This window comes from Cebus imitator, unplaced genomic scaffold, assembly GCF_001604975.1.
Source record: "Cebus imitator isolate Cc_AM_T3 unplaced genomic scaffold, Cebus_imitator-1.0 Scaffold30, whole genome shotgun sequence".
Lineage (NCBI taxonomy): Eukaryota > Metazoa > Chordata > Mammalia > Primates > Cebidae > Cebus > Cebus imitator.
The window spans coordinates 9,737,753-9,763,669 of record NW_016107345.1 but is presented as its reverse complement, the minus strand read 5'-3'; the positions used below and the strand labels follow the sequence as shown (position 1 = coordinate 9,763,669).

At 41.0% G+C, this 25,917-nt stretch overlaps 1 protein-coding gene and 1 non-coding gene across 2 annotated transcripts in view; one reads left to right on the top strand and one right to left on the bottom strand.

The window, feature by feature from the left end:
* The window catches only part of WWTR1 (WW domain containing transcription regulator 1), a 152,428-nt gene that overhangs the window by 122,959 nt on the left and 3,552 nt on the right, over window positions 1-25,917 (top strand). Inside the window, exons 4-6 of the mRNA XM_017523833.2 lie at window positions 4,120-4,322; window positions 22,102-22,235; window positions 23,626-23,738. Of these exons, the coding sequence (XP_017379322.1) occupies window positions 4,120-4,322; window positions 22,102-22,235; window positions 23,626-23,738 (450 nt within the window). The remainder of the gene's footprint in view (window positions 1-4,119; window positions 4,323-22,101; window positions 22,236-23,625; window positions 23,739-25,917) is intronic.
* On the bottom strand, window positions 24,029-24,135 carry LOC119470425. The gene has a single exon (XR_005199327.1). It is a non-coding gene; the product is annotated as a U6 spliceosomal RNA (small nuclear RNA).

Genomic DNA, 25,917 nt, shown 5'->3' with positions numbered 1-25,917 from the left:
TTTTTTGAGATAGAGCTCCCTCTTGTTGCTCAGGCTGGAGTGCAGTGGCGCAATCTCAGCTCACCACAACCTCTGCCTCTGGGCTCAAGAGATACTCCTGCCTCAGCCTCCCAGGTAGCTGGAATTACAGGCATGTACCACCATGCCCGACTAATTTTGTATTTTTGGTAGAGACAGGGTTTCTCCATGTTGGTCAGGCTGGTCTCGAACTCCTGACCTCAGGTAATCAGCCTGCCTCAGCCTCCCAAAGTGCTGGGATTATAAGCGTGAGCCACCACACCTGACCTTTGTTTTATGCTTTTTAATTTTCACTTATGTTTTACAGTAAATGATAAATTCATGCAGAAAAACTTGAAATAGTACAGAAAAGGAAAAGAAAGCTCTCCCATCCCCAATACCCAGTTTCTTCTGCAGAGGTACTCAATGTTGCCAGTCTCAGGTGGAGAAATCTCTTTGGAGATTTGCTGCACAGGCATAATATGCCCCACCTTTTCTCGCCACAAATAATAGCATGCTCATCATACAGCTCTGTCCTTTGGGTTTTTCCCCTCCTGGACAATCTCTAAGAAACATTGGAATCATCATATAGAATTTCTCTAAATGATGGATCACATCTCCCACTGATGGACATTAAGAGCATTCTTAATCTTTTGAAACTATAAACAATACTGTTGTGAATATCCTTGTACAAACTGCTCTGTTGGAATGTGCTTTACTTTGAAAAGAAAACTATCATCTAAGTTCCATTCTTTTCCAGACTCTACAGTTAATAATGAGAGATGTTTAGTCTGAATGATCAAATCTGAATTAAGTGGAAAAAAAACCAATGTCTCCACCATTACTTCCTGTGAATCTCTCTCGTAGGGGCTAGTGTTTTGAAGACTCATATAGGTGTAGCTTGGGAAGAGCTCTTCTGCAAGTCTGAAACTCCCCCAGATTAGGATTCAGATATTAATAAAATCTGCTGAGCAGTACCTGGTTGCTCTGTGGCTTTGAGTAACACAGTACATTCTGCTTGTGAGTAAGCCGAATGGAGCATTTCGGATACCTACAAGAGCAGTCTATCTACCTAAGTGACTGATAATAGTCCTACTAGAATTTTTCATGTCAGTAAATTACCAGGCCTGAGTTAGTTTTTAAATTTTTCAAAGTGTCTAAGTTATAAAAATTAACATAAGGCCGGGTATGGTGGCTCATGCCTGTAATCTCAGCACTTTGGGAGGCTGAGGCAGGTGGATCACTTGAGGCTAGGAGTTGGAGAACAGACTGGCCAACATGGCAAAAACTGTCTCTACTAAAAATAAAAAAATTAGCGGGGCAGGGTGGTGGATGACTGTAATCCCAGCTACTCGGGAGACTGAGACAGGAGAATTGCTTGAACCCGGGAGGCAGAGGTTGCAGTGAGCCGAGATTGCACCACGGCACTCCAGTCTGGGCGATAGAGCAACACTCTGTCTCAAAACAACAACATAGGATTAACAATCTGCACCTTTGAAGCCTTTCTTTTTTCCTAACCTGGGGATTTCTGATATCGAAACTATTGGGCATCTTTTTTGTTTATAGTAGTTATATCAGACACTACCATATTAAGTATAGCTACTAATAAGAACATACTTTTATAGAATGTTCAGAAATGGCTGTTTCTTGAAATAATTATCATTCTTCCGTCTGTGCCTCTCTTTCCTGGCTTGAAATAGGTATCATGAATTAAACCCTTCTGGGTGTCTGGATTTTGTCTTCCTTGAATCTGCATTTAAGATAACTTTTTCCCTATGACACCACCTGTGCACAATCCTTTACCTCCCACCCCAGGCCTTCAAGTAGAGGTTGTAATTATACTGTAACAAGCTCTAGAAGTGAAATACTCATTTCAGGTTTTTTGGCATCAGTCAAGACTACTTTTTCTCCTGTTCTTAATCTAAGAGCATAAGCAATGCCAGCTGGTTTTACTCATTCACCAGATCGTTTCCTGAGCTTTCCCTGAGTACCTGGGATTGTGCCAGGAGGTGAGAGTCCTTGGTGATGGGCTTAATTCTAAGACGGAAACCTAGGCTGTCTAGGCAATATACTCTGATATCTTCCCTTTTACTAGCATGTTATTGGGCTCAGAGTTGTAAATCCATCCAGGCTGTCCTCGAGCCCTTCCTCTTAGCAACCCAAGCAACATTTGGGTCTCTATTTTGATGACCTGCTATGTGTGTACTTTCTTGCAAACAATGAAGGCAGACTGTCTTTACAGGGTTGCTCTCAGGCTTCAGCAGTTGTTCCTTTTCTTCAGTCTAAGATGCGACAGAAGGTGGCCAAGGACAGTTACATGGGGTACAAGAGGATCTCGATTTTGGTCTTGATTGTACTTGCCACTAACCAGGGCACATCCCTTAACCTTTCTGGGTTAGAGTCCCTGTTCCATAAAATGAGAGGATGGACTAGTTTCTCAGGTTCCTCATGTAGCCTAACAGTTTCACATTCCATAAGCCACACATAAAAATCCATCTCGTTTCTTCATAACTCCTTTCTACCAGCCCATTAGTTCTTATGAAGGCAGGAGCTATTTTTCCAAGTTTAAGTCCAGTGTGTGACACACAGCAGGAATTGCAATAATAATTTGAGTGAGCATATGAATAAAAAAAGAACATTTTTATCCCACCTTCACCTCCATCCTGGAGAAGTCTCTGCCATGGAATTCTTCCTCAAAGAAATCTGTTCTTCTCTAGAAAACCTTCAGTGTTGGTATTGTCTTTCAAATATATATATATGTCTTTCAAATATACACATATATTATGCATTTAATACATACATTAATATATAGAGGTTTGGACTACTTAAATTCATTTAAGAAAATTTACTTATAAATCATATTTCTATATAATATCCATAACAAACTGAAGATTAAAAATATTTAACTTAAGCCACTGAGCACAGTGACTTCCACCTGCAATCCCAGCACTTTGGGAGGTCAAGGTGGGAGGATTGCTTGGGCCCAGGAGTTACAGACCAGCCTAGGCATCAACATAGTGACACCTTGTCTCTATTAAAAATATATACATATACACACACATATATATATGCATGTGAAATATTATAAAATATACATATATTACAAAATATTTTAAAGCTAATGATACCAAATATAGCAAAAATTGAGAGTTTTTTCTCAAAAATGAAGTGAGTATATAAAATTATACTTTGTTGTCTTTGGCCCTGACCTAGGAAGTAGTAGACTGAAAAGCATGGTTTTCCTGATTACATGACATTGCCCAGAAAAGTTAAGCAAATTTGACTGGTAAACAATTTTGAGAAAAACTAGCACTTTTTAAAATGCATTTTTGTTGAAATACCAATTATAGAATTTAAGGATTTTAAAATTATTTTTGTAAAGTGGAGTTCCATATACTGAAATTTCATTGGTTGTTAAATGCAGATAGATATTTTCTAAAAAATTTAAAACACTTCTCATGCCTTTATCCAGTCACAATATGTTTAGCATTTCTGCGTAATTTCTTTCTCACTAATTTCTCCCTTTGAATGCACATTTTTTTCTCAATCAGATGTATGAAGTCCTCCTTATATGTCAGCTCCTGAGAGGTGCTTTCTGTTACATGTTGCTTATCAATTCATGGTTCATGTGCCAAAGATCGAATGCCCTCCTTAACTCTGCCATAAATACACAAATTAACTGAGAAAGTACACACACACACACACACACTACACACACACACACACACACACACAGAGAGAGAGAGAGAGAGAGAGAGAGAGAGAGAGAAATGTTCTGGTGAAATTAGCTCATAAGTTGTGATAACTTTTGTGGAATTTGCCTTAGACCACTATGTTCTATGTAAGACTTAAAAGTACTCTAGACAGGGAAGGTGTCAAATGAGATTTTAACAGAAACAAAAGCCGAGACTAGATGAGTCAGGATTGGGGCCAGTATTTAAGCCTCCATGAATTGAATTAAGGTAATAATTACTTAAACAGTAATGGTTAACAGGAAAGTACTTTGGACGGAATCTCGGGAATCTATACTCATACAAAGCACAAAACATTCTGATGGTCTATTTTTGATAAGGTATTGTGGGCCCTGGTCATTAATCTCCTGTATGTTCTTCCCTCCTGCAGTGATGAATCACCAACACCAGCAGCAGATGGCCCCCAGTACCCTGAGCCAGCAGAACCACCCCACTCAGAACCCACCCGCAGGGCTCATGAGTATGCCCAATGCGCTGACTACTCAGCAGCAGCAGCAGCAGAAACTGCGGCTTCAGAGAATCCAGATGGAGAGAGAAAGGATTCGAATGCGCCAAGAGGAGCTCATGAGGCAGGTATGGCCTTCCGTGGTGTCTGGTGGAGGCTCCCTGGCCCTTGGTGCCAAAGCTGATGGGTAGAAAGCTGCTTACCTTCAGGGTAATGCTTCTAGAGAAGAAGAGAGAATGGGGCTCAAAGCCCTACTGGAAGCCTCCTGATTATAATGTAGTTTCTTGAAACTCTCAGTGTTCTGCCTGCATTTTCAGAACCAAATTTAAGAGTACAAGGATGAGCTATAGTAGCATGGCTGCCTTTGGTTTCCACTGCTAGTCTTTAGAAGGAAAGAAAGGAGAAAATAGAGAGACAAGAGCATGTTCCAATGATCTGTTGTTGTGTAACAAATTATCCCAAAATGTAGTTGCTTAAATAGCCATTTCATTATATCACACAATTTTGTGGGTCAGAATTTAGAAAGGGCTCACCTGGGCTATTCTTCTGCTCTACATGGCATTGACTGAGGTCATTTAGTGGTATTCAGCTGGTAGGTGGGTTCTTCTGGATAGTCCACAATGGCATTACCTAAGTGGGTGGCACAATGGTGAGGATTGCTGGAAGACTGGGCTTAGCTGGAACAAAAGTCTGGGATCTATGATGTGGCAATCTCAGAGTAGTGGTGCTTATTACATAGCAGCTTGGATTTTCAAGAAAAAGCATTCTAAGAGACAGGAAGAGAGAGTTGCCAGTTTCTGGGCACCTAGCTCTGGAAATGATCATGGAGTAGCTTTTGCCATGCTCTCTTGGTCAAGGTAGTCACAGAGAACCCCCCTCCCCCACATTTAAGCAGTTAGTGGAGTGGACATTTCCTCAGAAGAAATGACAAAGAATCTTGGTCCACCACAGAGCATGAAAAAAAGGGAAGCTGAAGGGAGAAGGAGAAGGGAAAATGGTGTTTTGTTTGTTTGTTTTTTGAGATGGAGTCTCGCTCTGTCGCCCAGTCTGGAGTGCAGTGACACGATCTTGGCTCACTACAACTTCCACCTCCTGGATTCAATCAATTCTCCTGCCTCAGCCTCCCGAGTAGCTGGGATTACAGGGATTACAGGCACCTGCCACCACACCAGGCTAATTCTTTCTTTTCTTTTTTTTGTATTTTTAGTAGAGACAGGGTTTAACCATGTTGGCCAGACTAGTTTCAAATGCCTGACCTTGTGATCTGCCTGCCTCAACCTCCCAAAGTGTTGGGATTACAGGTGTGAGCCACTGCACCTGGCTGGGAAATGGTTTGTATATGGACTCGATAGAGTGCTCTGCAAAAACTGCCTGGGCATCAATCAGGCACTTTTGGTCCATGTTCCATTCATTCACTTTTCATTCTGCCAGTCAGCAGTATGTTGCCGTGTGCCCTCTGTGGGTCAGGCTCAGTGCTGTATTTCAAAAACAAATAAAAGGAGAATCCCTAAAAGAATCCACAACTTTCTCCCTGTTTCAGTGGCTTGGTCCTGGAAGAGCAGAATTCTTTCTTCTGTGTTGCTAAATTCATATAACCCATGTTTGCAGATCTCATACTTTTTCTCTGGCTACATTTTGGGGAGAAAAGCTTCAGTATATTGTTCTAACTTTTCAAACTTTGTTTTGTGACTCACATGAAGCAAGATAAATTAATAACTTCCTTTTGCTACTTTAGAGAAATTAGAGAAATAAGTAGTTTTAACATTCCAGAAAACTTTCTTGGAGGAAAGGACTGGGAACATCAGGGTAAACACTATTTTTTTAAAGCTACATTTGATACTTTCAAAAATACACATTGACTTCCATAAATAAATAATATATTTCTCATCAAATAAATTCTAGGATATAAAAAATCTATATTGTATGAGGTTTAAAATGCATAGTAGGCTGGGAGTGGTGGCTCATGCCTGTAATTTCAGCACTTTGGGAGGTGGAGGCAGGCAGATCATAGGATCAGGAGACCAAGACCATCCTGGCTAACATGATGAAACTCTGTCTCTACTAAAAATACAAAAAAATTAGCCAGGCGTGGTGGCACATGCCTGTAATCCCAGCTACTCAGGAGACTGAGGCAGGAAAATAACTTGAACCCATGGGGCGGAGGTTGTAGTGAGCCGAGATCGCGCCACTGGACTCCAGCCTGGGCGACAGTGAGACTCCGTCTCAAAAAAATGCATGGTAAATTAAAATCATTTCTCAGATATAGTATTTAAAAATAAGGGAAATGAATATAAATTGTGCTCTGTTGCTCAGCTGAACTTTCCTCCAAATTTGCGGAATACAACTTAATAATTAGGTAATTATGGTTGTGTCCTTTACCCTGAGGATTTATGTTTGAACTTTCATGGTTGTTTCAGGCTAACAGTTGTTTATACTGATTTTAGATATCTAGTATCATGTTTCTTGACGGAAAATAATTGTATTATTAATGGTTTTATGTCTTTGAATAATAATTTTATTTGGAATAATGTTTCTATTTTATAATGTAGGGTTAATCAAACAGTATTTCAACAGCATTTTATACATTCTCAGTTTTGTATTTAAATGAGTTTTAGAGCTTTAGTGAGTTTCTTCTTTTCTACATAAAGATGTGACCATCCTGCAAAGATAACTTGCTTCTCTGTTTTTGCAGGTGTGCTTCTCTTTCTCTTGCTACTCCTCCTTCTTTCCCACATAAAGTATTTCTGAAAAGGAGTGGGAAAAGTGCTCCAAATTGTTTCCTTTATTCCAGCTGTAGGTGCCTTTGAACCAGGATGTAGTACTGATGGTTCATATTACAGAAATGCCACCAAGTTCCTTAAATGCTGATCCTTGGAGGCTGCGGAATGTGGGGCATTTTGCTGCATCATAGTGAGCAATTGCAGTGTATATGACAGCAGGAGAAAAGACTGTCCAGATTTGCTCACAGAGGCTCACATAGTTCAGCCTTGACTCTGCGTGCGCATTTGTGTATGTGTGTGTGTGTGTGTGTGTGTGTGTGTGGTGTGTATGTGGGGTGTGTGTGTGGTGTGTGTAGTTAGGAGGAGATGGGATGGTGGAATGGATGGTTCTTGTGTTCTAATGTCTTTTTATTTTTGTTAGGGAGTATAGAAAAAGGTCTAACTAGACTTTTTAATCGTGGCAGCTTTTTTTCCCATTCAGAAGCAGCATGCTCCTGAGTGTCAAAGATATGATTTAAGACCAGATAATAAATAGCATTGGAGTGTTCTTTTTTTTTTTTTAATTTTTAAAGTTTTTAGAGATGGGGTTTCATTATCTTGGCCAGGCTGGTCCTGAACTCCTGACCTCGTGACCTACCTGCCTCAGCCTCCCAAAGTGCTGGGATTAGAGGCGTGAGCCATCGCGCCCAACCTTGGAGTGTTCTATAATCATTTTCTGGGGCATTTGCCAGGATGCCTGGTTATTCAGTATTCAGGTGTGGACCGGGTGTATCATCTTTGTGGGTTTTTTGAACTCTTTTGGTGATTCTCTGCTTCACTTTTTGAACCTAAGCTACAGCAGCAGCAGGGAAACCAACTGGAATTAAAAGTGATCTTTGGCTCACTTGCTTAGTTTCCTTCTAGCATCTGGTAGGAATTTGGAGAGATGGGGGAAATGGGGGTCCTGGTGAGATTTAAAGATTATCTGTAGACTTCTGTTTGTTCTCTCTGTCCTACCCCTATGTCCTGGGTAGTCAACAACTGCCTGAATATCCCTTGCTCAGGGGACAGTTTGTAATTACACTGGCTCTCCTGTTGCTTGCAGGCGGCCTTAATTGTACAGCTTGTCTTCTCAGGGCCCATGCCCTGCAGGCAGGCCTAGACCTACCTGCCCTTCTACCAAATGAGACTCTCTGAGAGCAAGGCCCCAGGCTATGCTCTCTCTCCATAGTAGAAAGGGATAGGCCAGGTACAATGGCTCATACCTGTAATCCCAGCACTTTGGGAGCCCAGGTGAGCGGATCACCTGAGTTTGGGAGTTTGAGACCAGCCTGACGAACAAGGAGAAACCCCATCTCTACTAAAAATACAAAAATTAGGCTGGGCGCGGTGGCTCACGCCTATAATTCCAGCACTTTGAGAGGCCGAGACGGGCGGATCAGGAGTTCCAGACCAGCCTGGCCAAATGGTGAGACCCTGTCTCTACTAAAAATACAAAAATTAGCCAGGTGTGGTGGTGGGTGCCTGTAATCTCAGCTACTCGGGAGGCTGAGGCAGGAGAATAGCTTGAACCCTGAAGGCAGAGGTTGCAGGGAGCTGAAAAGGTGCCACTGCACTCCAGCCCAGGCAACAGAGTAAGACTCCAACTAAAAAAAAAAAAAAAAAAAAAAAAAAAGAAAAAGAGAGAAACACAAAAAAAAAAAAAAAAAAAAAGAAAGAAAGAAAGGGAGGTTGGCAAAATTTAATACCAACCTGGTAGATGTATCTGTCCCCTAATTATTGAGAAATGATCACTGCTGTCTGTAGTTTTATCATTCTTGAATGATATGATGAATCTGAAAGGTCCCTGTGGAGAATGTGCTATATAAGTGTTACTTCATTTTTCTTCCTCTTCCTTCTGCTATGTCACTGTCCCACTAGGCATAGAGTTTGATTATGTTGTGTCATGAAAAAAACAACTCCTTGGTCCTTGTTGCATGATTTGATATATACCACAATGCCAAAGGATCACCTGTTAACTCATTGGCATTGAAATCATGCTAGGATATTAACAAAATGGTTCTAAGGAAACTTTGATTACAAATCTCAAACAAACCTTCATTATTTCAGGATGGAAGCTCATATTTTTTTTCTTTCTTCATTCCTTTATTTCTTCATTCATTCATTCAGTCAATATTTATTTAGTAGAAAATAATAGACAGGTAAATGGGATGTGGCTGCCTTCAGATAAACTAGTATTTTAGTAGAAAAAAAAATTAACTCTAATCCAAATTGGTGGCCAGATGGGTAAATTAAAACCATTACCTGCTTCACAGGGGCCTAGTGGCTACCATCTTTGACTTTCATTCCTGGAACTGAGGCCAGATGCACCTGAGCAGAGTTCTGTGAAAGTGAGCATCAGATACTCCTTTGGCTTTCCAGTGACCCCCTCAGATCAACAAACTGTTGAACAGCTACAGAATTAGGATCAAAAGAGCCAGTAAGTTTTGCTATCTCTGCTGATAAGGAAGGAATCTTCTGAAGTAGGAGAATTTCCTTAAATGCAGTCCCTCCAATCTAGCATCGACTACTGGAGCAATAGAGCTGAGCTACTTATGTCTGATAATTGATGAATTATCTTGGAATGTGGTAGACACTCCTAGTGGAGGGGTACCAGGGAGCATTAGGGGATCCCACCGGGCCCAAAGTGCATATCCTTATCAGGAAAGTAGAGCTCTTCCCACTGTCAACAGGCATCTACCATGGAAGACATAAAGACTGAATTTTTGTGGAAGGAAGCCTTTTGTTTGTGATAGAGTTTTGTTATTACTGAATTTCCCAAAGGCTGTGAGGCTATTTTGGGTTCACCAAAGAAATGTCAACTCTAGAAAAAAAAAGAAAGCAATTCTTACTGAAGAATTCTTATGAAGATTTGCTTCCTCTTACCTTCTTTTTTTTTTTTTTTTTTTTTTTTTTTTTTTTAATTTTTTTTTGAGACAGAGTCTTGCATTGTCACCCAGGGTGGAGTGCAATTGTGCGATCTTGGCTCACTGCAACCTCCGCCTCCTGGGTTCATGCGATTCTCCTACCTCAGTCTCCCAAATAGCTGGGATTATAGGCACCTGCCACCACACCCAGCTAATTTTTTGTATTTTTTAGTAGAGACAGGGTTTCACTACTTTGGCCAGACTGGATTCAAACTCCTGACCTTGTGATCTGCCCGCCTCAGCCTCCCAAAGTTCTGGGATTATAGGAGTAAGCCACTGCTCCTGGCCTTATTTTTAATTTTTAAAGGAACTTAAAATTCTGTTGCGTTTTTTTAAGTTGAAAAAAATTTTAATTTTCGACTATGTGTGGTGGCACACGCATGTAATCCCAGCACTTTAGGAAACCAAGGCAGGTGGATCACTTGAGGTCAGGAGTTTGAGACCAGTCTGGCCAACGTAGTGAAACCCCATCTCTGTTAAAAATACAAAAATTAGCTCGCGTAATGGTGGGTGCCGGTAGTCCAGCTACTCTGGAGGCTGAAGCAGGAGAATCACTTGAACCTGGGAGGTGGAGGTTGCAGTGAGCTGAGATTGAGTTACTGTACTCCAGCCTGGGCAACAGAGCAAGACTCCATCTCAAAATATTAATAATAATTTTTTACTGAGTTATTTTTGTGATTAAAATTAAGTGCAAGAAGCCAGACTTCCCCCCAAAACTACATCCTGTATGATTCCACTTATGTGACATTCTGGAAAAGCAAAACTATAGGGACAGGGAAGAGATGAGCGCTTGCCAGGGCTGGCAATAGAGTAAGAGTAGACTCCAAAGGGGCAGCACTAGGGAATTGTGGGGCAGATGGCACAGTTCCTGTGTCGTGATTGTGGTGGCTATTTCACAGCTCTATGCATTTGTCAAAACTCAGAAATGTATACCACAAAGAGTGAATTTTTCTGTATGTAAACAAAAAGAAGAATAAAAATTAATTGCCACACACAGAAAGACAAAACTATACGTTTATGATACGAATGTATAAAATACTAAACAACGAAAAAGAAAATTACAGTCACTCATACTCTTACCTAGAAAGAGTGGCTGTAAATAGGTTGGTGATTTCTTTCTAGTCTTCTTGTATGTATCATGTGTATCAGTTTGTCTACTTTGTTTTTTGTTTGTTTGTTTTGAGATGGAGTCTTGCTCTGTCACCAGGCTGGAGTGTAGTGGCACTATCTCAGCTCACTGCAACCTCCACCTCCCAGGTTCAAGCGATTCCCCTGCCTCAGCCTCCTGAGTAGCTGGGGCTACAGGCTCATGCCACCACGCCTGGCTAATTTTTTGTATTTTGGTAGAGATGGGTTTTCACCATGTTGGCCAGGATGGTCTCAATCTCCTGACCTTGTGATCCAACCGCCTCGGCCTCCCAAAGTGTTGGGATTACAGACATGAGGCACCACACCCGGCCTACTTTGTTTTTATAAAAAACAAAAATGGTAGCATACTTTAATACTGTTTTGTTACCTCTTCTTAATATATTGTAAAGTCATTTGTTCATTGTGTGTCAGCCGTGAAGTTGTGCTGTGACTTTGTATGTACCCATTCCAAGCACCTAGAATCATTTTTACAACAGGCCATACATAAATTTTTAAATGTCGTGAGCCACACACACCCACAATGACTACAGAATATTCTGTTGTTACAACTAAAAATGCAGTATTTGCTCAGTAGCCTAAAAGGCATGATTGTAACTTTACCAAATGAAATGGGAAATTGTAGTCACGGGTAAGACATTGAGAAACAGGCTTCTCAGTGCCTGTTTATCTGAAGGAACAATTCCTTGACATGAAAACAGTCATATGGCTTTACTTGAAGTGAGTGTTTCTTTTCATGTGTATTATTCATTTAAATATAATGGTTTGTGGCCATCTGTCTGGAAGATTTTAATTTCGAGGACCAGGACCTGGAAGACAGTAAGTTTCAAAGCCTTCCTCCTTGTCCCTTACGGGGCTGCCTTGTAGAGAAACCGTTACTTCCAAGCAAATTCAGCCCTGCTTTTACCCTCAACCTTTTTTTTTTTTTTTTTTTTTTGGCGGGGTGGGGGGGGGTTGGAGGACAGGAGAATGCAATTCGTCAAACAAAAATGCTGACTAAGCCTGGCCTCTGGTCGTCAGGGCAACAAGGACAAGGAAAGAGGGGGCCCCCCGGAATCCTTTTGGCAGGTCTGTGGGATTTCTGCCGGCCTTGACAGCCATGGGGCCAGGCGGGCCAGCTGGCCGACCTCTCACAGCCATCCTGACAGAGGGCTCCTGGAGGTGGACACACCTGGCTGTGAACAGCACTGGCCTGGGGAAGCTTCTGAGGCCTGTTTTTTGTCATGCAAAGAATAGCTATTTAGAGAGCTAGGAAAGCATCATATTGGAGCAGATCACGACGCATAAATGGTGGCTATTTCATAGCCTTTGCTTCAGAACAGGGGACTATTTAACTTTTAGAAAAGCATTTCATAGCATCAGGTTTCAGAGTTGACTGGAATAGCAGAGGTCCGTGTATGCTAACACTTTGTGAATCTATAAATCCCTCCATATAAGCTTGGCTGTTTAAGTTCATTCATTCATGTATTTGTTTTACAAATGCTCTAGGCATTAAATGTACGGCTGTGAAAAACAGATGGCCTGTTCCCTCACAAAGCTTCCATTCTAGCTTGTGTCAAGTGTTTTATTTGCCTACATGTCCCAGAAATAATCAGTTTTCCAAAATGTCCCAGGGTGCCCTGGTTGTTGAGTAATAGTATCAATTCAAATCTTTTTTGTTTGTTTGTTTTTGAGACACAGTCTCACTTCATCACCTAGGTTGGAGTGCAGTAGTATGATCTTGGCTCATTGCAACCTCCACCTCCCAGACTTAAGTTATTCTCATGCATCAGCCTCCCAAGTAGCTGGGATTACAAGTGTGTGTCACCACATCTGGCTAATTTTTTATATTTTAGTAGAGACGGGGTTTCAACATATTGGCTAGGCTGGTCTCGAATTCCTGGCCTCAAGTGATCTGCCTGCCTTGGCCTCCCAAAGTGCTGGCATTATAGACATGAGCTACTGTGCCCAGCCTTCAAGTCAAGTCCTTTGAAAAGGAGGCTTTTTTCAAAACAACATGTTGTACATGATAAATACATGCCAATTTTTGGTCAATTAAAATAAATAAATGAAATAAAATTTGAAAACTGTTATATAAATTGAGCATAGTTTTAAAATGGGGGTTCACCAAGTTTACACTAAGTAAAAGCAACTTCTTATTTCTGATTTTAATAAGATCATTGATATATGAAGAAATATTCCATTTCAAAATCCATTCAGCATTTTTGTTGTTTGTTTTTTGAGACAGAGCCTCACTGTCTCCCAGGCTGCAGTGCAGCGGTGCGATCTCAGCTCACTGCAACCTCTATCTCCCGGGTTAAAGCGATTCTCCTGCCTCAGCCCCCTGAGTAGCTGGAATACTATGCCTGGCTAATGTTTTGTATTTTTAGTAAAGATGGGGTTTTGTCATGTTGCCTAGGCTGGTCTTGAACTCCTGGCCTCAAGTGATCCCCCCACCTCGGCCTCCCAAAGTGCTGAGATTACAGGCGTGAGCCACTGCATCAGGCCTCAGCCTTCTTTTTAAGTGAAGACAGAAGAATATCTAAATTATAATGTTTTCCTTAATGTGATTTGAAGAGACAACAGAAACCAATTGTGGAACAATACAGTTTGTTATATACACTCTGAATAAAAAGAGCAACAAATAGACCATAGATAATAATGACAAACTTAATAAATGCCCTCCTAAAAGTATCGGAGTTTAGACAGTTCTTTTATAGGGACGATCTGGCAGCTGAGCATGAGTGACGAGTTGTTTCAAAAAGGGAGGCTCCGGGAAATGTGACAGTGCATTTCAGAATCCCTTGGCACAGGGTTAAAAAGAGATATACATCAGTACTTTTTTTTCCCCGTAAAGAAGGCAAATAATTCAGCATCCTCCCTCTGAAGTCCCTCAGGGTTTTGGCAGACAAAGCAACTTCTCTGCATCCAGAATAACTATTTTAATGTTAGAATTTCAAAATATTGTCCTTTTTTCCCCCCATTTTTTCTAGTCACCCCACCCTTTATAATTAAAACAATCCAATCTTCCATTTTTGTAGAGTCCCTGGCCACACACATTAAATCAAACAGAGCAGCCTCTGAAGAGTTGATTGTCATTTGTTTCCCTTTTGAAGTGCCTTCTGGTGAGGGTAGAAGCTGGCTGGCGGAGTGCTCCCTCAGCCAAGGCGGGACAGAGCTGCAGGATGCTTTCAGCTGCTGTTTACTTTCTCACCTCCTCTGCTGGTTTATTCCACTGGCAAGCTGCAGGCCCGTGACCTGGGAGGATAGGAGGCCTGAGGTTTGCTTCCAGGGACACCTTCAGCTCACACTTATCATTTGTCTTTTATATCCATACTTCTCCAGCTATTTTACACACCACCCATCCTCCAGCTGCTAGGAGAGGGTGTTTTTTAACCCACGTATAATTACTCACTTCAGAGAGCTAGATAGATGACCACAAACTCACCAAGAGATTCTCAAGCCCTTATTTTGCAAGTCTTTCCACCCCAAGCTTGGACACAGACAAAAAATAAAATTATCGGAGGAGAGTTGGGGCAGGGTTAGCAGGGAGAGCTTTCCTTCTGAAAAGTGCCCTTAAAATCGGAACTTATAGCTTTGCTTGGTGGGTTGTGAATTCCTAGCATGTGAGCTCCACTCATATACATTGAAAACTATCATCAAATGCATCCAGTTCATTCTGTTGCCCTGTTCAGGGAGGAAAACTGTGTTCAGGAAAGTTAAACTAGCTGTTTTATTAAATTTCCTCTGAACTGTCTGAGGTAAAGGGGTTGGTGTTTTTATTTTATAGCTGGGAAAACAGGCTCAGAGAATGAAATAACCTGCCCAAGTCTCCCAGCCAGTTGTGAAAGGGTTGACAATTTGAGGTCTGCCAACCTCAACCCTCAGTTTTTTTTTTCCTCTGCCACACTGAGACTTTGCCACACTCTTAACTCTGGGCCTCAGTTTCCTCATCTGTAAAATGAAGACAATTGGATTGTCATAAGAATGAGATGAAATAACATGTTAAAGGGCTTAGAACAGTGTTTCACACACAATAAGCAATATGCAATTTTTAGCTAATATCTCTGCCTCCCACACCATTTAACACTATCAGCAGCTCGTTCTGTTGACTGCCTTGCTGTGCCAGGTCCATCACAAATATGCTGTTTAATCTTTATAGCAGCCCAGCAAGGTCAGTCTTAGAAACCACCTTTTTTTTTTTCCAGATGAACAAACTATCAAGAAAGGTTAAGAATTTAATTCAAGGTGCCACAACATACAGTAGCTGAACTGGGATTTGAACTCCAATCCTTCTGGTTGCAAAGACATTTTTTCTCCTGGGCCATGCTGCCTTTCCTGTGCCAAGCTCTGGACATGTCTATTTGAACACCCAACTACTGTTTGAGAATTCTAGTGGCTAATAGCCTGGAGAATTGAGAAACAGGTTCCTGCCTGAACTAATAAGTAACTAGAAAGCCCTTCATCATATCTGCCTCAAATCTAGGCTACACGAGATCTTCCTTCTTTCCTGTAACAGTACACTAATAGTTTGAGAGCCACTGTGTGCTTTTAGTCTTCCCTTCTGGTTAAATAGCCCCACGCTTCTTTATAGGATGTGATGCCCTGGCCCCTCTCTATCTTGATTGTTCTCTGGTCACTCTTTGTAAAAATTTCAATAAGGTGAGGTGTTGGGTAGGGACCTGGATGCAGCCTTGCACTTGAAGGTTGATTGGAGGAAGAGGCCAGTTGGAATAGCTAGAGAAGCAATAATGACCTGCTTCTTGAGATGGAAAGCAGGTTTTGAGCTTGGTCTAGGAAACTGAAGGTTTGTTTGGAGGGTAAGGTAGACACAGAGGGGACCCTGGAAGGGATCTGTGAATATACCTGTTTAGTTGGAGCACAGTGGGAAATGAGTGACAAGTCAGCTTAGTGTTTGTTGTCCTGCCTCGACTAGAGGGAGCAGAGGAAGGATGAGGCGCTGAGTGAAGACAGCCGTACCACCAGTGCTCCACGGCAGAGGCCTTGAGTCATGCCCTCGCCCAGCCTTGGCCAAGTGTCACCCCTCTGTTTCCATGGAAGCTTACTTCATCCAGTGCCTGTCTTTGTCTTTGCTTTAACTGCTTCAGTTTCATCCATTTTGACTGCTGCTGTTTGGTCTAAGTCAGATGTTTACCTTTCATTTTTACCCACGCAAGGGTAGTGGATGTCACTGGCAGTCCAAATCCTACTGGGTCTGGGCTTTAATTTTATACCTAAATTTAGTTTAAAACAAAATCCTCGGCCAAGCGCGGTGGCTCATGCCTGTAATCCCAGCAGTTTGAGAGGCCGAGGCGGGCAGATCATGAGGTCAGAAGATCAAGATCATCCGGACCAACATGGTGAAACCCCGTCTCTACTAAAAATACAAAGCTGGGCATGGTGGCACACACCTGTAATCTCAACTACTCTGGAGGCTGAGGCAGGAGAATTGCTTGAATCCAGGAGGTGGAGATTGCAGTGAGCCGAGATGACGCCACTGCACTACAGCCTGGCGACAGAGCAAGACTGTGTCTCAAAAAAAAGAAAAATCCTCCCCTGTTTGGATGGGAATATGTTGGTGAGGTTAGCCCTTTTATTTTCAGACCTTGGGTTTTGTACTGTCTCTTTTTCTCTTTCAGTTCATGGGTTGAAATAGGGAAGTGTTTTCAAAAAAAAAAAAAAAAAAAAAAGGCTAGAATTTTTAAAGTTGTAAATATAGAACTTACATATGAAATTTAAGGGAAATAAAACATCTCATTATTTTCTATTTATATTCAGAATGAATTCTATGTTATATAAAAATGGTTTATAAACCTCTCTTGTTTAAAAAAAAGTTTTCTTAGCCTTGGTGACCATTATGATGAATTTCACACTTTCGTTTAATCCCTCCAAAGTGAAAGCTGTCCAGGAAGAAACCTCTCACCACTTAAAGTGGATCGGTTCCACATGGCAGTGTGACTTTTTTTTTTTTTTTTTTCTTGCCCTGTCACCTCCCACTCACCCTGAGAGTCTTCTGGGGCATTGTGGTCTAGGAATAGGAAGCAGAGTTTGTGCCCCCACCCATACCAATATAGCTTCTGGCTTTAGACTTAATAGACACTCAATGGATACTGTGATTAAAATTCACCCATGTTGTAGAACATTATAACATTCATCTATATTATCAGTTTATTTTTTTTTTTTTTTTGAGAGAGTCTTGCCCTGTCACCCAGGCTGGAGTGCAGTGGTGCGATCTCGACTCACTGTAACCTCCGCCTTCCGGGTTCAAACAATTCTTCTGCCTCAGCCTCCCAAGTAACTGGGATTACAGGCACCCACCACCATGCCCAGCTAATTTTTGTATTTTTAGTAGACACAGGGTTTCACCAGGTTGGCCAGGCTGATCTTGGACTCCTGACCTTATGATCTGCCCTCCTCAGGCTCCCAAAGTGCTGGGATTACAGGTGTGAGCCACCGCTCCCAGCCGACAGTGTGACTTTTAAAATTGTTTATTTTAGTTTTTTGAGACTGGAATTCAGAAAATGAAATAATAGTAGTAATTCCTTAAGCATTTATGATGTGATCTTGAGTGCTGGGCACTGTAGTAGTGTTATCCCACTTTATCATCACAGCAGCTTTCTTGGGTGGGTGCTCTTACTATCTCCACTTTAAAAATGAAGATCAGAGAGTTAAATAACTTGCTGGCAGATAGCAGGACCAGGGTTCCAATTCAGGCATCTGTCTCCTGACCATTCGACCCTCCTGTTCATCCTATGTTAGGGGCAGGAAAGAGTGCAGCAGGACCATTTCCTGAGGATGGAGTCTACACCTGGCTAGTTGGGTTGTATACAATAGGCTATTATTTCACTCATATTTGTGGTTGAGGTAAGATTGAATATTCTTAGTTTATATTTCCAAGTACCCACTGTATGCCTAGCACTGTTAAGTTAGTTAAGATACAGGAGTGAACATGATAAACAAGGCCCCTTCCCTTGTAAAGCTTATATTCTAGTCGGAAAGACAGAGAATGAAGACCTGGGTTACACTGAGGAAAATTAATGCAGATTAAGAGATAGAAAATGACAGGGTGGGCCAGGCATGGTGGCTCACCTTGTAATCCTAGCACTTTGGGAGGCCAAGGCAGGTAGATCACAAGGTCAGGAGTTTAAGACCAGCCTGACCAAGATGGTAAAACCCCGCCTCTATTAAAAATACAAAAATTAGTCAGGGATGGTGGTGGGCACCTGGAATCCCAGCTACTCGGGAGGCTGAGGAAGAGAATTGCTTGAACCTGGGAGGTGGAGGTTGCAGTGAGCCGAGATTGCGCCACTGCACACCAGCCTGAGTGACAGAGTGAGACTAGGTCTCATAAATAAATAAATAGAAAATGACAAGAGTGAGGCCATTTTAGACAGGGGTGAGGTAGGAACATCTCTGAAGAGGTGACATCTATATGAGGCAGGCATGAAGTGAGGGAATGAGCTTTAGGAAGATCCGAGGAACACCTTGCAAGCAAAGGGAACAGTTGGTGCAGGTGCAGGAAAGGGGAGGGGCAGCAGAGAAACCAGGAGACTGGAAGGGGGTGAAGGAGGGGAGCACATCGGAGACATGGGAGGAAAGGGTGGCCAGGGCTGTCATGCAGGGTGTGGTGGGCTACAGTGAGGACCTGCTTCTGTTTACCATCCAGGTAGAACAGGAAGCAGGTGGCTTTAGAGCAGGGGGTCACTTGAGCTTCACTTTGGCTGCTGTGTGGAATAACTTGTGACCCAAGAATGATTTTGGAATAATCTTAGATAAAGTGTTGTATTATAAATAATAACTTTCTAACTCAGACTGGCCTAATTTATATTTCAAAGTATTATTCAGGCTGGGTGCAGTGGCTCACACCTGTAATCTCAGCAATTTGGGAGGCCAAGACGGGCAGATCACTTGAGGCCAAGAGTTGGAGACTAGTGTGGGCAACATGGTGAAACCACATCTCCACTAAAAATACAAAAATTAGCTGGGTGTGGTGGCACATGCCTGTAGTCCCAGCCACTTGGGAGGCTGAGGCACAAGAATTGCTTGAAACCGTCAGGCAGAGGTTGCAGTGAGTCGAGATCACATCACTGCACTCCCACCTGGGCAACAGCAAGTCTCCATCTCAATAATAATAATAATAATAATAATAATAATTCCTAGTACATCATTTAACACCCTTTCTGATTTTTCTGTCATTTATTACTCAGTTGAAGGTAGAAAGTGATACTGTGAGCCCCCTACAGACAGAAGGCAGCATTTGCCCTTAGGATGACTTGGTGGTGAAGTCTTCAGGGTAGTTAGGGAAACAGCAATGCTGGAGAATAGAACTTCTGTTCTCTTTAATTTAAAATAGGTAGAACAAATGTGAAACGGCACAGTGAAACATTCCCCCAACATAGCGTAGGCTTTTCAGCTTTGGTTATTCTAAATAATCCTTTAAATTTTATTTATATCTTTAGGCACACACAAGCATTATTTTATGTTTTATTTACTGGAAATAGCTAGGAGTAATTTAAATTAATAGGAAAGTTTAGAATTATTTAGTTTATATCTAATTTTTGATATTTGTTTTTATAATTTAATTTTATGTATCATTACAGATAATGATTCATATATGTTATATATAATGTATTTTTTTAATCCCATGAAGTTCTAGAAATGATTCTTACTATGTCTACACTATATCTAAATTTAGAACTCCTGGAAAGTGCACATTCAACTTTTTTTCTTTTTCTTTGAGATGGAGTCTCACTCTGTAGTCCAGGATGGAGTGGTGCAATCTCTGCTCACTGCAACCTCTGCCTTCCTGGTCCCGGTTCAAGCAAGTCTCCTGCCTCAGCCTCCTGAGTAGCTGGGACTACAGGCATGTGCCACCATGCCCAAACAATTTTTGCATTTTTAGTAGAGACAGGGTTTCACTATGTTGGCCAGGCTGGTTTTGAACTCCTGACCTCATGATCTGCCCTCCTCAGCCTCCCAAAGTGCTGGGATTACAGGTGTGAGCCACTGCACCCTCAACTTGTATTCTTAAGACATATGTTGACAAAGTTTTGTCAAATAGAAAGGAATACAGCCATCTCATCAACTTTTATATTAAAAGTATATTTATTTATAGGTAAACTCCCATATTTATTCAGAATGGTTGAAAAATGTAAGAGTCTAGTAAAACTTGTGTTAATGGATAATGAGGGTTATTAGTCAAAAGATTCTTGCATTTATGGTTAATAAAGTACTAGAAATTTACCATTGACCAGATACAATGTTCAAACTGTGGCTCAGGGTGTGTAAGTGTACGTGAGGGATGGGGACTGCTGGGGTCCAGGCTTTTTATGTCAGATTCAATCTCTGTTGTTCCTTCTGAGCCTTTCAGGAGAACTTTGGCTGGATAATATCGTTTCTAATGCACCTTGCCTGCCATGTTAAAAACAACTATCAGAAAATAATTTGATTTTTCTAGGTTTATTCAGAAGGCACTTCCAAGATTTAGATGATGGTTGAAATCTTTTTACCAAAATCTCCATGTTTTTCAGTTTGCTTTTTATAGATTCCTGAACAAAATTTGTTTGTTAAGTATTCTGATTATTTGCAATCTAGATTAACAGAAGTGAGCCAAAGACCCTTTCCAGCTAGAAGATTTATTTCAGTATAAGTTAACAGTACAGTATAAAAAAAATCAATCAGGTCTCTCATGGTTTGTAGCAGCACAATGAACTCTAGTAACTGAAAATTTTTATAGCCGATGACTTCACTAGGACTTGTCTAGACAGCATTTACGCTCTGAAGTCACAGCATGTTAGGGCTAGAAGAGATCTAACAAAGATACTGTAACTTAGAAGTCCTAAGTGTTCTGTTTGCCATTGTAGCCATGGTTTTAGGGTTTGAGGGATGGTGAGACCAATGACTTCAGCATGGAAAGTGGGAAACTGATAGGTATAAATATGGGGAAAGGCCTAACCTTGGTTTGGGATGCAAGTGTAAACATACAAAAGTATTCTTTTCTGGAAACAGCAGCAAATTTGAAAGGAATTTGATGTCTGGTCATGTTTGTCAAAATGGAGAGACTCCTGGAGATTATACCTAGAGGAAATAATTGCAGTCAGTAAATTTGTAGCCTTTTGGATTGACTCTTCTTGGCAACGTAATGCTAGCTTTTATAAAATAATGCTTGTATTATTTGTTTTTGCTAATGAAATCCATATGCTATGAAACAGTTACTTGTCTGTGGGATTTGGATTGGATCTACATGGTTCCCCAGCTCCAGAATTTTAGTCGACAAAGTAGTCAAATGGGTCGACTTTTTTTTTTTTTGAGACACGGTCTCACTTTGTCACCCAGGCTGGAGTGCAGCGGTGTGATCTCTGCTCACTTTAGTCTCAACCTCCCAGGCATGAGGGATCCTCCTACCTCAGCCTCCCAAGTAGCAACATGCCCAGCTAATTTTTGTATTTGTTGTAAAGACAGCATTTCACCATGTTGCCCAGGCTGGTCTCGAATTTCTGGGCTCCGGTGATCCGCCCACACTGACCTCCCAAAGTTCTGGGATTATGGCTGTGAGCCACCATGCCTGGCCACTGATTGACTTTTTAAAGCAAACTTTTCAACTCATTGTTTTGCTTTCCTGCCTGTAACCGTAAAACTGCCAGATGCAATTTAGAGCCTGGACTCTGTAATCCCACAGTTTTATTGGCCTGTAAGTGGCAAAGACCAGAATGTACCTTATAGTCCAGAGGAGTCTGATTGCTTTGATTGATGTAGATTTGGTTTGAGAACCTGAGATAGAAATAGCCCTGTCTCTGAGAAAGTGTTTTGAGAGGACTTTCTATGATTTGGGTGCTTAAATAATTGCATGGGTGGGAGGATTGCAACATTAAGTGCCCTTAGGTCAGATAATAGCTGAGCTTCCCATTAACTTTGTGAATGTGAAGTGACTTAGTCTGTAAGACTTTCTTCAGAGAAAGAATACTAACGGTTGCCTGGTGATTTTGACTTACTGGAAGTAAATACACAGTGCTTTGTATTTGGTGAAAAGTTTTGATGTGAAGTACACTCTGCTCCACGGTTTGTGACAATGAGTGAATGACTCTTGCTTCCCACTCTGACTGTTGTTCCTTCTGTAGGAAGCTGCCCTCTGTCGACAGCTCCCCATGGAAGCTGAGACTCTTGCCCCAGTTCAGGCTGCTGTCAATCCGCCCGCCATGACCCCAGACATGAGATCCATCACTAATAACAGCTCAGATCCTTTCCTCAATGGGTAAGTTAATATTTGGGGCACACTTATTTTGCTCTCTTTATTATGTGATCTAGACTAGAGCAGGATCTTTGTTTATATTGGGAAGAGGTGGGGAGCTTGAGGGTGGAGGGTGAAAATAAAGGAAGGAAGTGGGAGGAGCTGGCAGAAAAAAGTAAAGCAAGGAAAATCATCCACATTTAAAAAAAATTCCCCAATTAAAAAACTGGTGATATAATACAGAGTAAATCCCTAGTTAAGAATTTGAAAATAGGCGTGAACCTATAATTTAAACACGATGGTGTTGTCTAGTACTTGTACTTGGAAGAATCTTGTGGTTTTATGTAACCAATAGGGGATAAAAGCATGCTGTATGGCAAATTGAGAACAGAACAATTAAGATGATGTTCAGGGTGAAATGTGAGTAAGGTCTATAGTTTACTTAATAGTATTCTACAGTCTGGTTTTGGTAACTGCACTATGGTTATGTAAGATGTTATCACTGGGGAAGCTGGTGAAGGAAGGGTACATGGGAATTCTCTGTACTCTTGTTGCATCTTCTATGTGAGTTTAAAACTATTTCACAATTTAAAAAGTAATTAAAACAAAGGAGCAAAAGGGAAAGAGAATTTAGCCAGAAATATCTTCATGAGCCAAAGTAGTTTTTAAATCAAATAAAAAGGGCAATGCTCTATTTCCTATGACTTTTCTTCTGCCCTTGCAGAAGCATCTGGCAAGCAAACAAATACAATTATGAACATTATTAAAGATAGAGATAAAAACAAACAGTAGCTGAAATAATAAGTAATGGAGTTTTAAAGTTGTGGATTTTAAAGTATTTGAAATACAGAAAAGTAGAAAGAATAACATGAGTTACCCATGTACCCATTACCCAGATTTGCCATATTTTCATCCAGTCTTATTTTTAATAAATAAAGATTATAATTAATATTTGAGCCCATCCCCCAACCACTGAAATTTCATTTCTTTTCCCTTTTGTTCCCAGTGGTAACCATTTTCAGAAAGTGGTGTGTGTCCATCACATAGATTTTTATAGCTCTTACTGCCTGTTAGTCTGTGTATCCATAAGCAATATTCAACATTGTTTTTGTTTTTTAAAAAGTCTTACATAAATGGTGTCATACTCTGTATGTAGAAGAATGTTCAAATGGTTCATTTGAGGTGAAAAGGAAGTCAATGTCAATTTATTGTGAATGACCACACATGATTACTTTCATTTTCATGAGTTTATACATTTTAAAATTAAAGGGAATTGGAGTCAGCTTTCCTTCCTGCCCAACCTGGAAAATTGGGCAGAATGGCACAGTTACACTAGTTTAGAGCTTTTGTGACTTTGTTTTAATTTTGAGATTTACTTAGTGGGCTCACGTTGAAGTTTCTCCATCTTTTGCAGAGGACCATATCATTCAAGGGAGCAGAGCACTGACAGTGGCCTGGGGTTAGGGTGCTACAGTGTCCCCACAACTCCAGAGGACTTCCTCAGCAATGTGGATGAGATGGATACAGGTAAGAGCAAAGCCTAGAAGCACTTGCAGTGCGTTTGTGTTTTTTAAATGATCTCTTCGGTCATCTCAATTTTATTTTTACTATATTTTATTTTTATAATTTCCAACTTTTATTTTAGATTCAGGGGTACACGCGGAAGTTTGCTACGTGGGTATGTTTTGTGATTCTGAGGTTTGGGATGCGACTGATCTCATCATCCAGGTAGTGAGCCTGATAGCATCCAATAGTTAGTTTTCACCCCTTGTTCCTCCTCACACCCAGTAGTCCCCAGTGTCTACAGAAATGTTAAACAAAATATGGAACACTTCATGAATTTATATGTCATTCTCATGCAGAGGTCATGCTAATCTTCCCAATATCTTTCCAATTTTAGTATATGTACTGCCAAAGCAAGTATGGTCATCTCAATTTTAAAATTCAACCACAAACAATCTCCTCAACAATATAAAATAACAACTGAAAAGCCACTGAACCCCTAGACACTATTAATAAACTCTAGCTCCTTCCTCATACAAGTAGTTTTACATCTGGGTACATGATTTTAAATTCTATGGTTTTTAAAATTCATCTTGACTCCATATAGCCCCTTCCTCACAATTGCATCAAGACACCACTCTCTGCTTTGCCGTGCTTCCACAGTGGTGTATTTATGCTATTCTGGTTTTTAGTTATAGTATATGGGCTGCCCTTTCTCTTGGAAAGTGACACTAGTTTATAGCTCCAGTATGCAAATTTTTTCATGTCATTCACTGCATTTAAAAAGCAATTGGCAGTGGGCATTTGGAAGGTTGAGTGACTCAGAGGATTCTAAATTGTCAGTTCCAAGTTCCAACATGGTAAGCAATATCCTCCCTTAGAGATTAAAGATAAGAGAGTCAGGGTTACTTTCACCTGGTCCCCAGCCTGTGTGTCCTTCAGGCCCAGCGTCAGCAGGCTTTCTGATTACCTTTCTTTTTCTCTCTTTCTCAAGGAGTGAGACTTCCAATTGCAGAAACTGAAGTTAGTCTTATTAGCTTTATATAGTCTTAATTATGAAAGTCATAAGCTCTCAGAAGATATTCTAGAACCCAAAATAAATGACAGCTGGCATATCCAGTATTTGGAGTTATTCATGCAAGTTCCTCCTCCATCATCACTGATGTTAGGAAAGTAATTGTTTCTGTGATTAATATAAATAATTTCTGCAAATTGTTTGCCATAGTGCCTGTGGTTTTCTACACTCTGCTCTTAGATGGCTCCTCTCTGTGTTGTGAATCTAAATTGTTGGAAAGACCAGAGTCAAACTTGTAGGCAGATGTCTTACAAATGCAGTATGTTAAAGCTGCTCTCCTGGTGTCTTTGGTGTAGGCTCTCATGTTTGCACTGAGAAGATTGTACAGACTGTCTTGTGAGGAGTCACACCAGAATAACTGTTTGTTTTACTGTTCTTCAGTTTATTACTTCAGTTCTTCCCACTTGCACCCCCTGCCACCTTCATCTCTCTCTCTCTCTCTCTGTCTCTCTCTCTCTCTATTTTTTGAGTGTGAGATTTATTTTGCTGTCTTTGGAATAGCCTTAGGAAGTGGCTCCTTCCTATGTTTAATAATTGTTTACTTTCATCTTTTAAACACTGGGAAGCCGGTAAGGATAAAAAGCAGAGTTAAATAAGGAAAAAAGCTCAGGTGATCTAAATCTAAGTTTGACATTCAAAAAAAACAAAACCATAAAAGAGGATGGATTCTATTCTATGTGTCTTTAAAATGACCTCATGGATTCTATTCTATGTCTCTTTAAAATGACCTCAAGTCGGTAAGTAGGGAGTGTTTTTGTAAAGCCATAATGTGGAATTAAATGATGTCCTGAAAAGAACACAGTTTTAGCCAACAGGCAGCTTGAATTGAATCCTTGCTTCTCCACTCCTGGTAGCAGCACCTTTGGTAAGTTGTATAACCTCCGTGGGCCTTAGATTTCTTACCCATAAAGCGAGAGTGATATGCTTATGGTGGCGTTATGAGGAGTCATGAGATTACAGAGTCCAAGTCGAAGTGCCCTTCTCCAGTAAGAAGGCTGATGTCCTCGCCGGGCGTGGTGGCTCAAGCCTGTAATCCCAGCACTTTGGGAGGCCGAGGCGGGTGGATCACGAGGTCAAGAGATCGAGACCATCCTGGTCAACATGGTGAAACCCCGTCTCTACTAAAAA